Source organism: Phocoena phocoena, chromosome 4 (assembly GCF_963924675.1).
Source record: "Phocoena phocoena chromosome 4, mPhoPho1.1, whole genome shotgun sequence".
NCBI classification, from domain to species: domain Eukaryota; kingdom Metazoa; phylum Chordata; class Mammalia; order Artiodactyla; family Phocoenidae; genus Phocoena; species Phocoena phocoena.
Window position 1 is genome coordinate 59,680,601 of NC_089222.1, and position 13,929 is coordinate 59,694,529.

Below are 13,929 nucleotides of genomic sequence, written 5' to 3' on the forward strand. Positions count from 1 at the left end.
ACTGTCTCACTTTATCCCAGCTTACCCTTCACCAGCCCCCATGTCCTCAAGTCCATTCTCTATGTCTGTGTCTTTATTCCTTTCCTGCCCCCTAGGTTCATCAGAACCTTTTTTTTTTTTAGATTCCATATATATGTGTTAGCACATGGTATTTGTTCTTCTCTTTCTGACTTACTTCACTGCATGACAGACTCTAGGTCCATCCACCTACTAAAAATAACTCAATTTCATTTCTCTTTATGGCTGAGTAATATTCCATTGTATATATGTTCCACATCTTCTATATCCATTCACCTGTCGATGGACACTTAAGTTGCTTCCATGTCCTGGCTATTGTAAATAGTGCTGCAAAGAACATAGTGGTGCCTGACGCTTTCTGAATTATTGTTTTCTCAGGGTATATGCCCAGTAGTGGGATTCCTGGATCATACGGTAGTTCTATTTTTAGTTTTTTAAGGAATCTCCATACTATTCTCCATAGTGGCTATACAATTTACATTCCCACCAACAGTGCAAGAGGGTTCCCTTTTCTCCACACCCTCTTCAGCATTTATTGTTTGTAAATTTTTGATGATGGCCATTCTGACTGGTGTGAGGTGATACCTCATTGTAGTTTTGATTTGTTTGATTTGCTCAACATCACTAATCATTTCCCTAATGATTAGTGATGTTGAGCATCCTTTCCTGTGTTTGTTGGCAATCTGTATATCTTTGGAGAAATACCTATTTAGGTCTTCTGCCCATTTTTGGATTGGGTTGTTTGTTTTTTTGATATGGAGCTGCATGAGCTGCTTGTATATTTTGGAGATTAATCCTTTGTCAGTTGCTTCGTTTGCAAATATTTTCTCCCATTCTGAGGGTTGTCTTTTCATCTTTTTTATGGTTTCCTTTGCTGTGCAAAAGCATTTAAGTTTCATTAGGTCCCATTTGTTTATTTTTGTTTTTATTTCCATTTCTCTAGGAGGTGGGTCACAAAGGATTTTGATGTGATTTATGTCACAGAGTGTTCAGCCTATGTTTTCCTCTCATAGTTTTATAGTGTCTGGCTTTACATTTAGGACTTGAATCCATTTTGAGTTTATTTCTGTGTATGGTGTTAGGAAGTGTTCTAATTTCATTCTTTTACCTGTAGCTGTCCAGTTTTCCCAGCACCACTTATTGAAGAGGCTGTCTTTCTCCATTGTATACTCTTGCCTCTTTTATCAAAGAAAAGGTGACCATATGTGCCTGGTTTTATCTCTGGGCATTCTATCCTGTTCCATTGATCTATATTTCTGTTTTTGTATCAGTACCATACTGTCTTGATTACTGTAGCTTTGTAGTATAGTCTGAAGTCAGGGAGCCTGATTCCTCCAGCTCCGTTTTTCTTTCTCAAGATTGCTTTGGCTATTCAGGATCTTTTCTGCAATTTTTTTGTTCTAGTTCTGTGAAAAATGGCATTGGTAGTTTGATAGGGACTGCATTAAATCTGTAGATTACTTTGGGTAGTATAGTCATTTTCACAATGTTGATTCTTCCAATCCAAGAACATGGTACATCTCTCCATGTGTTTGATCATCTCTAATTTCTTTCATCAGTGTCTTACAGTTTTCTGCATACAGGTATTTTGTCTCCTTAGGTAGCTTTATTCCTAGGTATTTTATTCTTATTGTTGCAGTGGTAAATGGGAGTGTTTCCTTAATTTCTCGTTCAGATTTTTCATCATTAGTGTATAGGAATGCAAGAGATTTCTGTGTGTTAATTTTGTATCCTGGTACTCTACCAAATTCATTGATTAGCTCTAGTAGTTTTCTGGTAGCATCTTTAGGATTCTCTATGTATAGTATCATTTCATCTGCAAACAGTGACCGCTTTACTTCTTTTCTGATTTGGATTCCTTTTATTTCTTTTTCTTCTCTGATTGCTGTGGCTAAAACTTCCAAAACTATGTTGAATAATAGTGGTGAGAGTGGGCAACCTTGTCTTGTTCCTGATCTTAGACGAAATGGTTTCAGTTTTTCACCATTGAGAATGATGTTGGCTGTGGGTTTGTCATATATGGCCTTTATTATGTTGAGGTAGGTTCCCTCTATGCCTACTTTCTGGAGAATTTTTTATCATAAATGGGTGTTGAATTTTGTCAAAAGCTTTTCCTGCATCTATTGAGATTATCATAATGGTTTTTATCCTTCAGTTTGTTAATATGGTGTATCACATTGATTGATTTGCATATACTGAAGAATCCTTGCATTCCTGGGATAAACCCCACTTGATCATGGTGTATGATGCTTTTAGTGTGCTATTGGATTCTGTTTGCTAGTATTTTGTCGAGGATTTTTGCATCTATATTCATCAGAGACACTGGCCTGTAGTTTTCTTTTTCTTTTTTTTTTTGCAGTACGTGGGCCTCTCACTGCTGTGGCCCCTCCCGTTGCGGAGCACAGGCTCCTGACACGCAGGCTCAGCGGCCATGGCTCACGGGCCTAGCCGCTCCATGGCATATGGGATCCCCCCGGACCGGGGCACGAACCCGTGACCCTGCATTGGCAGGCAGACTCTCAACCACTGCGCCACCAGGGAAGCCCTGTAGTTTTCTTTTGTTGTGACATCTTTGTCTGCTTTTGGTATCAGGGTGATTGTGGCCTCATAGTATGAGTTTGGGAGTGTTCCTCCCTCTGCTATATTTTGGAAGAGTTTGAGAAGGATAGGTGTTAGCTCTTCTTTAAATGTTTGATAGAATTCGCCTGTGAAGCCATCTGGTCCTGGGCTTTTGTTTGTTGGAAGAGTTTTAATCACAGTTTCAATTTCAGTGCTTGTGATTGGTCTGTTTATATTTTCTATTTCTTCCTGGTTCAGTCTCAGAAGGTTGTGCTTTTCTAAGAATTTGTCCATTTCTTCCAGCCTGTCCATTTTATTGGCATATAGTTGCTTGTAGTAATCTCTCATGATCCCTTGTATTTCTGCAGTGTCAGTTGTTACTTCACCTTTTTCATATCTAATTCTATTGATTTCAGTCTTCTCCCTTTTTTTCTTGATGAGTCTGCCTAATGGTTTATCAATTTAATCTTCTCAAAGAACTAGCTTTTAGTTTTATTGATCTTTGCTATCGTTTCCTTTATTTCCTTTTCATTTACTTCTGATGTGATCTTTATGATTTCTTTCCTTCTGCTAACTTTGGGTTTTTTTGTTCTAATTGCTTTAGATGTAAGGTTAGATTGTTTATTCAAGATGTTTCTTGTTTCTTGAGGTAGGATTGTGTTGCTATAAAGTTCCCTCTTAGAACTGCTTTTGCTGCATCCCATAGGTTTTGGGTCATTGTGTTTTCATTGTCATTTGTTTCTAGGTATTTTTTGATTTCCTGTTTGATTTCTTCAGTGATTCTTGGTTATTTAGTAGTGTATTGTTTAGCCTCCATGTGTTTGTGTTTTTTACAGATTTTTTTTCCTGTAATTGATATCTAGACTCATAGTGTTGTGGTCAGAAAAGATACTTGATACAATTTCAGTTTTCTTAAATTTACCAAGGCTTGATTTGTGACCCAAGATATGGTGTATCCTGAAGAATGTTCCATGAGCACTTGAGAAGAAAGTGTATTCTGTTGTTTTGGGATGGAATGCCCGATCAATACCAATTAAGTCCATCTTGTTGAATGTGTCATTTAAAGCTTGGGTTTCTTTATTTATTTTCTTTTGGATGATCTGTCCATTGGTGAAAGTGAGGTGTTAAAGTCCCCTACTGTTTTTATGTTACTGTCGATTTCCCCTTTTATGGCTGTTAGTATTTGCCTTATGTATTGAGGTGCTCCTATGTTGGGTGCATAAACATTTACAATTGTTATATCTTCTTCTTGGATTGATCCCTTAATCATTATGTAGTGTCCTTCTTTGTCTCTTCTAGTAGTCTTTATTTTAAAGTCTATTTTGTCTGATATGAGAATTGCTACTCCAGGTTTCTTTTGATTTCCATTTGCATGGAATAACTTTTTCCATCCCGTTTCACTCTGTATGTGTCCCTAGGTCTGAAGTGGGTCTCTTGTAGACAGCATATGTATGAGTCTTGTTTCTGTATCCATTCAGTCATTCTGTGTCTTTTGGTTGGAGCATTTAATCCATTTACCTTTTAGGTAATTATTGATATGTATGTTCCCATTACCATTTTCTTAATTGTTTGGGATTTGTTTTTGTAGATCTTTTCCTTCTCTTGTGTTTCCTGCCTAGAGAAGTTCCTGTAACATTTGTTGTAAAGCTGGTTTGGTGGTGCTTAATTCTGTTAAACTTTGCTTATCTGTAAACTTTAATTTCTCCTTCGAATCTGAATGAGACCCTTGCTGGGTAGAGTAATCTTGGTTGTAGGTTTTTCCCTTTCATCACTTTAAATGTGTCCTCCCACTCCTTCTGGTTTGCGGAGCTTTTGCTGAAAGAACAGCTGTTAACCTTATGGGGACTCCCTTGTATGTTATTTGTTGCTTTTCCCTTCCTGCTTTTTTTTTTTTTTTTTTTTTTTTTTTTTTTTTTTTGCGGTATGTGGGCCTCTCACTGTTGTGGCCTCTCCTGTTGCGGAGCACAGGCTCCAGACGTGCAGGCTCAACGGCCATGGCTCATGGTCCTAGCCACTCCGCGGCATATGGGATCTCCCTGGACCGGGGCACGAACCTGTGTCCCCTGCATTGGCAGGCAGACTCTCAACCACTGCACCACCAGGGAAGCCCTCACTTGCTGCTTTTAATAGTTTGTATTTAATTTTTGATAGCTTGATTAACATGTGTCTTGGTGTGTTTCTCTTTGGGTTTATCCTGTATGGTACTCTCTGTGCCTCCTGGACTTGATTGACTATTTTCTTTCCCATGTTAGGGAAGTTTTCAACTATAATCTCTTCAAATTTTTTCTCAGACCCTTTCTTTTCCTCTTCTTCTTGTGGGACCCCTATAATTCAAATGTTGGTGCATTTAATGGTGTCCCAGAGGTCTCTGAGACTGTCCTCAATTCTTTTCATTCTTTTTTTTTTATTCTGCTCCCTGGCAGTTATTTCCACCACTTTATCTTCCAGGTCACTTATCCATTCTTCTGCCTCAGTTATTCTGCTATTGTTTCCTTCTAGAGTATTTTTAATTTCAGGAATTGTGTTGTTTGCCACTGTTTGCTCTTTAGTTCTTCTAGATCCTTGTTAAATGCTTCTTGTATTTTCTCCATTCTGTTTCCGAGATTTTGGATAATCTTTACTATCATTACTCTGAATTCTTTTTCAGGTAGGTTGCCTATTTCATCTTCATTTATTTGGTCTTGTAGGTTTTTACCTTGCTCCTTTGTCTTTCCAGAACAGGAAAGCCAGTGCCTCTCCTTGCAAGGCATGCAGAAATATGAGAAACCTTTGGAGAATTGTCTCCTAAGATTTTGATTTTTAAATCTCCTTGTTACTTTTTTCCTTCTATTCCAGTAAATTTATATTTTTAAACTATTTTTTAACTTATATAATAATAATACTAAGAATGTTAATATATGCACAGCAACATGGACAGTGACTTGTTTGCCTGCTACAACTTCGTGAAAATAAGCCTTCCAATCATGGTGAAAAGAAATCTTCAACATACCAGGTTCCTACTCCTAAAGAAAGTTGATGGTAAAATATATTAAGTATCAGAAGTTACAGCTTTACTTATTTTGAAGTATTATTATTGTTTCATCAGAAAATATGTACTCGTCCTTTATGTGATTTTAAAAGACAAGTCTTGTTGCCCTTCTAGCTTAAGATGGTAGACTGAGCACAAGAATCTCTCTCCTCCTTCCTAAAATGGAAAAGATTAAAAGAAAAATAAACCAAAAAACCCACCACAGCTCTGGGAAAAGAAAGAAAATTTTTTCATGAATTCATGAAAAATGGAAAACAAATGGAATATGATTGACAGGATGAAAAAAAATGGAGATTCAGAAGATTATATAGTAATAAGAGCCATTTTTCACCAAAGAAGTCTGGAGAAAATCCAAACTCAGTAATAAGAAATAAAAAGAGCAAGAGTGATCTCTGAGGCTACTGTCAAGGTAATTAATAAAAGGATTGCCTATAGAACATCTGGGCCACGCTCCTCAACCCCTCAAAGTACATAGAAATGTTGGCAGGAATTATTTATGCTCCAGTGATAACCCTCAAAATTACCAGAGTTCCTAACATTGTATGTTGAAGCTGGAGAGAAAAGCAAAAAAGAGCATGAAGTAATTCCAGGCCTCCACAACAATGGAGGTTAATAAAAAAGAAAGGCAGTGCCAGCCAGAAATGAAACCTTTCATTGCCCAAAATAAACCCCTTATGCTCCTTACAGGACAGACTAGCCCAGAGTTTACAGTCAGCCCTCCCAGTTAGGGGAGAGACCTGTTAGAAAAAGCAATCTACCTAATTGCAGAAGGAACCCATACCAGCCAGCTATACCAATCACCATGATTATTAATTAAGCATTTGTTAATAAATATAACAGAGCCAAAGATTATCAGCATTTATGAAAAGCTAACGGTATGAATGAAAAGAACAAAATGAGCAAAGACAGAATAGACCCTAGGAGAAACAAAGATAATGTATGGGATAGAAAAAAACTTTCAAAGTATTCTAATTAGTATCTTCTAAAACATGAAAGGATATTACATCCAAAAATGCCCGTAAAACAAGAATGGGCTGCTATGAAAAGAAAGAACCAATGAAAGAATAAGAGTTCTCTCAAATAATCTCCACTTTTTAATTTAAAAGTAGTAAAGAATACTGGGCATGGTGGGCACAAGCCTGTAGTGACAGCCACTCAGGAGGCTAAGGCAGGAGGATCTCTTGAGCCCACGAGCTCTGTACTGTAGTGTGCTATGCCAACTGGGTGTCCGCACTAAGTTGGGCCTCAACATGGTGACCTCCCGGGAGAGGGGGACCACCAGGTCGGAAACGAAGCAGGTCGAAAGACTGAATCAATGATATAGAGAGAGGAGAAAGACAGAGGGGCAGGGTATGGGGAAAAGACAGAAAGGATGCTAATGGGGCGAGAGAGAATACCTTAAAAAGTGGAATAAAAAGAATAAAAAATTAAAATGAGAGAAAAGTTAAGAAATCTAGAAGACTAAGCATCTAGTCTTAGTCTTGAGCAACAGATGGAGAGAGTGGAGCAACAAAAATGAGCAACAGATGGAGAGAGTGGTGTGAGAAAAAAAAATTGAAAAACTAACAGAAAAATATTTTCCTGATATGAAGAAAGACTTGAATGAAATAATTGAAGGAGCTCACCAAGGGTCAAACAAGAAAAAGGATAAAACACCCAGACACACCCATGAAAGTTCTGAAATCCCCCAAATAAAAACATTGTCCCAAAGCTTCCAGAAAGAAAACTAAAACCAGGTTCCCTATCTGGAACCAGACCTCCCATAAACAACACTTTAATCTGGAAGAATATGAAACAACACTTTCAAACTTCGACTGTAATTCAAACATGGGGAAGAATAAATATGTTTTAAGCATACAAGGACTCGAAAATTTCAGAAAACATCAGTTCTTGAGAAAAAGTTTCAAAACATATTCCAGAGAAATGAAATAAGAATCCAAGGAAATAGAATAACAAAAGATACATGAAAGAATATTAAACCAAGAAACAAGTAAAACACGTAGCTAGGTTGAAATTATTGCTGGCAATTGGCTGTACAGTTTAATGCAAGTTATAAGAAAGAGTTCTTTTCAAAGCAGAGACATAACATTAAAAACAAATAACAACCCGAAACTATAATCTGTGATTTCAATAATAAATGAAAGATGGAGAAAGGAAATACAGCAGTAAAACATGCTAAAAGTTGTAACTATTTTAGGAAGGAAAAAATAATAGTAACTAATCTTCAGTATTCAGAGAGATAGGAAGATTAGAATTTCTTTTGAATTTAAAAATAAACAAAATAATTTAAATTAGAATATACATACTACAAACAAAGAGGAAAAAAGGGAAAAAATTCAGTAAAACCAATGAAAGAACAGAAAGACAAAGAGAATACCTACCATATGATCCAGCTATTCCACTTCTAGGTATCTACTCAAGAGAAAAGAAAGCATATGTCCATACCAAGAACACATATGTTAATAGCAGCTTTATCTGTAATAGCCCCAAACTGGAAACAACTGAAATATTCATCAACAGGTAAATATATATATAAATTAGGGTAGACACATACAGTGGAATGGTACCACTTAGAGATAAAAAGCCAAGGTCAGCAAACCATCCTATACCTGCTACTTGTTTTTGTACAGCCCATGAGCAAAGAATGGCTTTTACATTTTTTAATGTACAATGGTTGAAAAATCAAGAGAAAGTTTCTATTTCATGAAATACAAAAATTCTATGAAATTCAAATTTCGGTGTCCATAAAGTGGAACACAGCCACACTCATTTATTTGCATTTTGTCTAGGGCTGCTTACACTCCATAGTGGCAGAGTCAAGTTGTTGCAACAGAGACTATATGGCCAGCAAAACCTATAATATTTACTATCTGGCCGTTACAGAGAATTGTGTGGGATACAGCTAGGTAATACTTCAGGGAATTGCTTTAGCCTTCAAAGTGGAAAACTAATTAGCTAAGCATCTTATCTCAAGAAGTTAGGAAAAGAACATAAAAATAAATCCACAAAAATAGAAGAAAGAAATAGTAAATGTGAGAGCAGCAATTAATAAAATAGAAAATGAATTCACAATAGAGAAAAATCAGCAAGAGTTTATTCTTTTCAAAGAGTAATAAAATTCATTAACTACTGGCAGGACTTATCCCACCCAAAAAAGAGAAGTCACAATAACCAATATCAGGAATGAAAAGCTACAAGCACTGCAGCTATTAAATATATAATAAAATAAAATAAAAATATTGTGAACAACTTTATGGTAATAACTTTGAAAATTTAGAAGAGATGGAAAATTTTTCCTAGGAAAAATATATAACTTACTAAAATAGATTCAAGAAAAAAATACAAGATCTTCATTGTCCTATAACCAATAAAATGATTAAACCAACAGTTGAAAATCCCCCTCAAAAAACTCCAGATGTCCAATGGCTTTACTGGTGAGGTATTTGAAAATTCAAGAAAGATATAATTCTGCTCTTTTACAAGCTTATGCAGAGTGTAGAAAAATAAGAAGCACAAAGATCATTTTATAAAAGTAGATGTAACCTTAATAACCTGATAATTTGACAAGGGCAGGAGAGAGAGAATTATAAGCATAGATGCAAAAATTGTATAAAAATATTAGCAAACCAAATCTAGATACATACAAAATGTAATATGTAACAAATAGCTGTATTTATTACAGGAATGTAAGTTTGTTTTAACTTTGAAAAAGCAATCAATATATTCAATTATATTAACAGACTGAAGAAGCTACATCATATCAGTGAGTACAAAAAAAGCATATAATAGTCAACATTCATTCCTGATTAAACAAATTAAAACAACCTCTTAGCAAAGAATGAAAATAGATGGGAACTCACTTAATATTATAAAGAGAATCTCAAAAAAACACTATAGTAAACTTGATACTTAAAAATAAAACAGTTAAAACTTTCCCTTTAAGATCAACCACCTGCAAGACAAGGGTACCTGCAATCACCACTGCTATTCAGCATTGAACTGGAGGTTAGATAACAAGGACAATAAAGTAAGAACAAGAAAAGTTATAAAGATTGAAAAGGAAGACACAAAACTGTTATTTGCAAATGATGTCAGTGAAATACCTAGAAAGTAGAATCTACAGATCAATTGTTAGAATTAATAAAAATTTAAGCAAGGCTGCTGAATACTTAATATACAGAAATCAACTGCATTTCTATACACCAGCAACAAACCAAAAATGAAATGCTTTAAAAGGAGATAACACTGATAGTAACATTAAGAAAAAATAGCATGTATCCAGGAATAAATCTTATAAAAGATATGCGAAATCTCTAGGGGAAAACTGCTTCAATAAATGCAGCTGTCAGGTATCCATAAGGGAAAGCATGTTATTGGACCCTTACCACAAACCATACACAAAAATCAGTTCCAAGGAGATTAATGATCTTAAGGTAAAAGGATAACTCTAAAGAATGAGGAGTTAGCCTAAGGAAAGAGAGGGAAAAGCATAGATTTGTAGCTAAAATATGGCCTATGTATTATATTAAAAGCTTTTTCAAACAAATAAGAAAAAGATGGACATCCAGGGTGGTGGAGGGAGCAGTCAGTTCTTCTGACATTACTCTTAACGTTTTTAAAATTTGTGAGCAGGATTTTAAAACTCTAATTGTTACCTTATATTTTGCCGTTCTTGATCAACACATCTTATTTGTGATGCAAGCATTTTTTTGTGAACCTTAATTTCTTCATTCCGTTCTTCCATAGCAGTGTGTAATTGCTGTTTTCTTTCTTCCAGAGAAAGAACTTCTTCTGCCTTACTGTGAAGCATATCTCGAATACGTTTAACCTCAAGTTTTAAAAGATTGTCTTCTATCATCAAATCCTATCAACATAACAAAATCGTCAAATATTGAAATAATAATTTGCATATCCAAACCAAAATATATTTCCTTTTTATTGCTACAAAAGTCAAACTTGAAAATATAACATTTTCTAATTTGACCATTGACCAAGATATTAATTAGGGTTAAATTTAGATTGCTCTGAGTCATGACTGATTTTCCTTTTATTTTTATTTTAAGGAAAGGGTTTATGGTTATTCCAAGTCTTTTATTATAATTCAATTTTAAATTCAAGTTTACTAAAAAAACAAAAAGAAGAACATATAAAATTGAAAGTTACAATGTCCAGCAAATATATGAAACCCAATGGATGAGCATTTTTATATTCTAAACTAAATCTTACAAAATAATGTGTAAATACCTTTTTATTTTAAAACAGTTCAGTCATGAGTAGAGTGCTGACACAAGATCACACTAATAGATCAGTTTTCAGAATAGAAAGCCCAGAAAAAACACTCTAGAATATAAGATTTTATGAATTCAAAACAAAGCTTGTTAGCTGGAGAAACAGATTAGATCCCCATATCTCATATGTACCAAAAATAAATGCCAGGTGAATGAAAGAACTTAATGTAAGAGATTAAACCAGTGCAGCCACTAGAAATAGTAAATATCTGTTTGATTTTTAGTGTGATGAAAAAGTTTCTAAGCATAAAAATTATACAGGGAAAAATACTCAAACATATAATGTTAAAAAAAGTTTTTATGTCAAAAAAAACTGAATAGAAATTTAAAGACAATGGGACAAATATTTATGAGTTAATATTTTAACATATGAAGATCTTTTGCCAAGCATTTAAAAAATATAAACCACCTGGGGACTTCCCTGGTGGCGCAGTGGATAAGACTCTGCACTCCCAATGCAGGGGGCCCCGGGTTCAATCCCTCGTCAGGGAATTAGATCCCACATGTATGCCACAACTAAGAGTTTGCATACCACAACTAAGGAGCCCACGAGCCACAACTAAGGAGCCCACCTGCCACCACTAAGACCCAGCACAACCAAATAAATAAAGAAACATATAAACCTCCTAATAGAAATATGGGCAAGAAAATGAACTAGAAATCCAAAAGAAAAATTATGGAATATAACATAATAGAAAAAAATGTTTAAACATTTTAATTGAAACATAAGTATTTTAAATTTTATGTTTAAACATAAAATGTTTTAAAATGTCACCAATTTCTAAAGTGCAGACTAAAAACAATGAGATACCATGTTTGCCCATCAAATTAACAATAATTTTATAAATTATATTATCCAGCCCTGGTGTTGGTGAGTAAAATGCTTACACACTGCTGGTAGGAGTATTAACTGAACCCTCTAGAAGGCAATTTGGCTTGAAAATAGTTTCAAGACACTGAAAATATTCATTCTTTTTGAACCATAATTATACAGCTAGAAATTTATCCTAAGGAGATACATGAACAACTGTACAACGAAATATGTGCACAGTACATGATAGCACCATTTAGAATAGCCAAACACTAGAAACACATATCCAAAAATAGGAGATGGTTAAATAAATTACGGTAACTTCATGCAATGGACTGTAGGAAGCCTTTAAAGATAATTAATGTTTAGGAGACATGTGCAATATACTTTTAAATTTTTGAATATAATATATAAAGCCAATTTTCTTTAAAAGACTGAAAGAAAATAATATACTATAACACTTTATCTTCTGTACAGTGATTATAGTGACTTATTTTCTTCTTTATAATTTGGTATTTTAAATTTTTCTACAATTAGCATGAAAATATGTGTTTTTTAATATTATATATACATATGATTCTATTGCACCTGTTTCAAAGCTTTGGCTTTATTAAGTTCTTTCTCTGATCTGTCATTGAAGAGGTTTAGTTCATTTATTTTGGTCATGAGGGACTGTTTTTCATCACGATTTTTACTATTTGACTTCTTGATAAAGTAAAGATCATTCTGTAAAGAGGAAAAAACGGTACATAAATACATATTTTAAATAACAATATTAAATACATACTACTAAACATGACTTACATTAAACCATATGCTCCATTAAATATTTATAATATAATATTATAAATCTCACCCTTCATGCTCTTATGTCTCTAATAGAATATACATGGATGTTCACATAGAAGCATTTTCATTTTTATTATCTATTGATGTTTGGGTTCAGTTTGAGTTCAATAATTCTAGGAAATATTATGTATGATTACAGTTCAAACTGAACTATTACGTCCTTGCCATTTACGGGGAGAAATGGGAGGGTGGAGTTCAAGCTTTGGTTAAATACATGGTTCACCTTCTGGAGTTCATTATTTGATTCAACCCAAGTCTCAGAAGGTAAAAACATTAACAGTCTGAGAAAGCATAGGGTCTTGGTTAACTACAAGCTCTGGAATCAGACAGCCTTAATTATATATTAGCCATCCAACCCCAGTGGGCAACATACTCTTCCTCAGTTTCCTCAGTTTCCTCATTTCCAAAATGGAGATGATAACTATACCTACCTACCTGGGTTGTTGTGAGGGTTAAAGAATTTACTGTCAAAGAATATGTGCAACAATGTTTGACACATGGAAGTGTCTATTATTATTATTATTATTACATATATAATCACATACTGCTGGAGAGAAAAATGCTAGATAAGATCTAATTCCACTGAATGAATAAATGGGTCATACATACTCAGATATTAGTTTTCTAGCTTTATACCAGTTTGTATCCTCCCTCCCACTCAGAACCAGAACAAGGTTTGTTCCCTTTGTCCCCCTTAGCCCCTCTTAGGGGACATAAAGCAAAACGTTTCTATTGCCAAGATCTGTCTCCCTTCTCTCTCTCTCTTTCTCTCTCTCTCTTCCTCTGTCCCTTCCTTCTTCCCTCCCCTGCCCTTCTCACTGCCTGTATTCCTCTGAACTATCAGGACTTAAGATTGAAGCAAGACATTAAGAATTTTTTTTCACATAAAGATGTGATTTCATAAAATTAACTTTTAGAATGAAATTTTTAATTCAAGGTAATTTTCAACCAGAAGAAATTTGTCTCTACTATTCAAAATAATAGATGGAGTGGCATGGGAAAGAGAATGCAGAATGACTTTACAATCTAATGCTACTATTGAGAAGAGAAAACCTTCATTAGAAGCTTAACTAGCTTTAATATCTTTAAAAATTCACTTGCATTTCTATTAATTTATTTACCTCTCTGTCAAAACCAGCTGGGATAGGCATAAGTACTAGCCAACTGCATAATGGACAGAGCCCCAGGGTAGCTAAAAGGAGGAACACTAGAACCATCCTCACACAGGAAAACAGACACAGTTCAGGCTAGGGTCAAAAAACATGTCCAGATACAAATGTCACCCTCCTATTATTCTGTAGCACTAATATTCTCATATTCTATGTAATTAAAAAAATACCATTTATTGAGTACCTACTAAAAGCACTGTGTTAAGA

General features: G+C 34.7%; 1 protein-coding gene across 1 annotated transcript in view; it reads right to left on the reverse strand.

Annotated features, from left to right (window-relative positions):
• Window positions 1–13,929, reverse strand: part of CCDC39 (coiled-coil domain 39 molecular ruler complex subunit) — a 46,634-nt gene that overhangs the window by 9,478 nt on the left and 23,227 nt on the right. The window contains exons 12-13 of the mRNA XM_065876218.1: window positions 12,293–12,430; window positions 10,261–10,469 (exon numbers count right to left, since the gene is read on the reverse strand). Coding sequence (XP_065732290.1) covers window positions 10,261–10,469; window positions 12,293–12,430 — 347 coding nt within the window. The remainder of the gene's footprint in view (window positions 1–10,260; window positions 10,470–12,292; window positions 12,431–13,929) is intronic.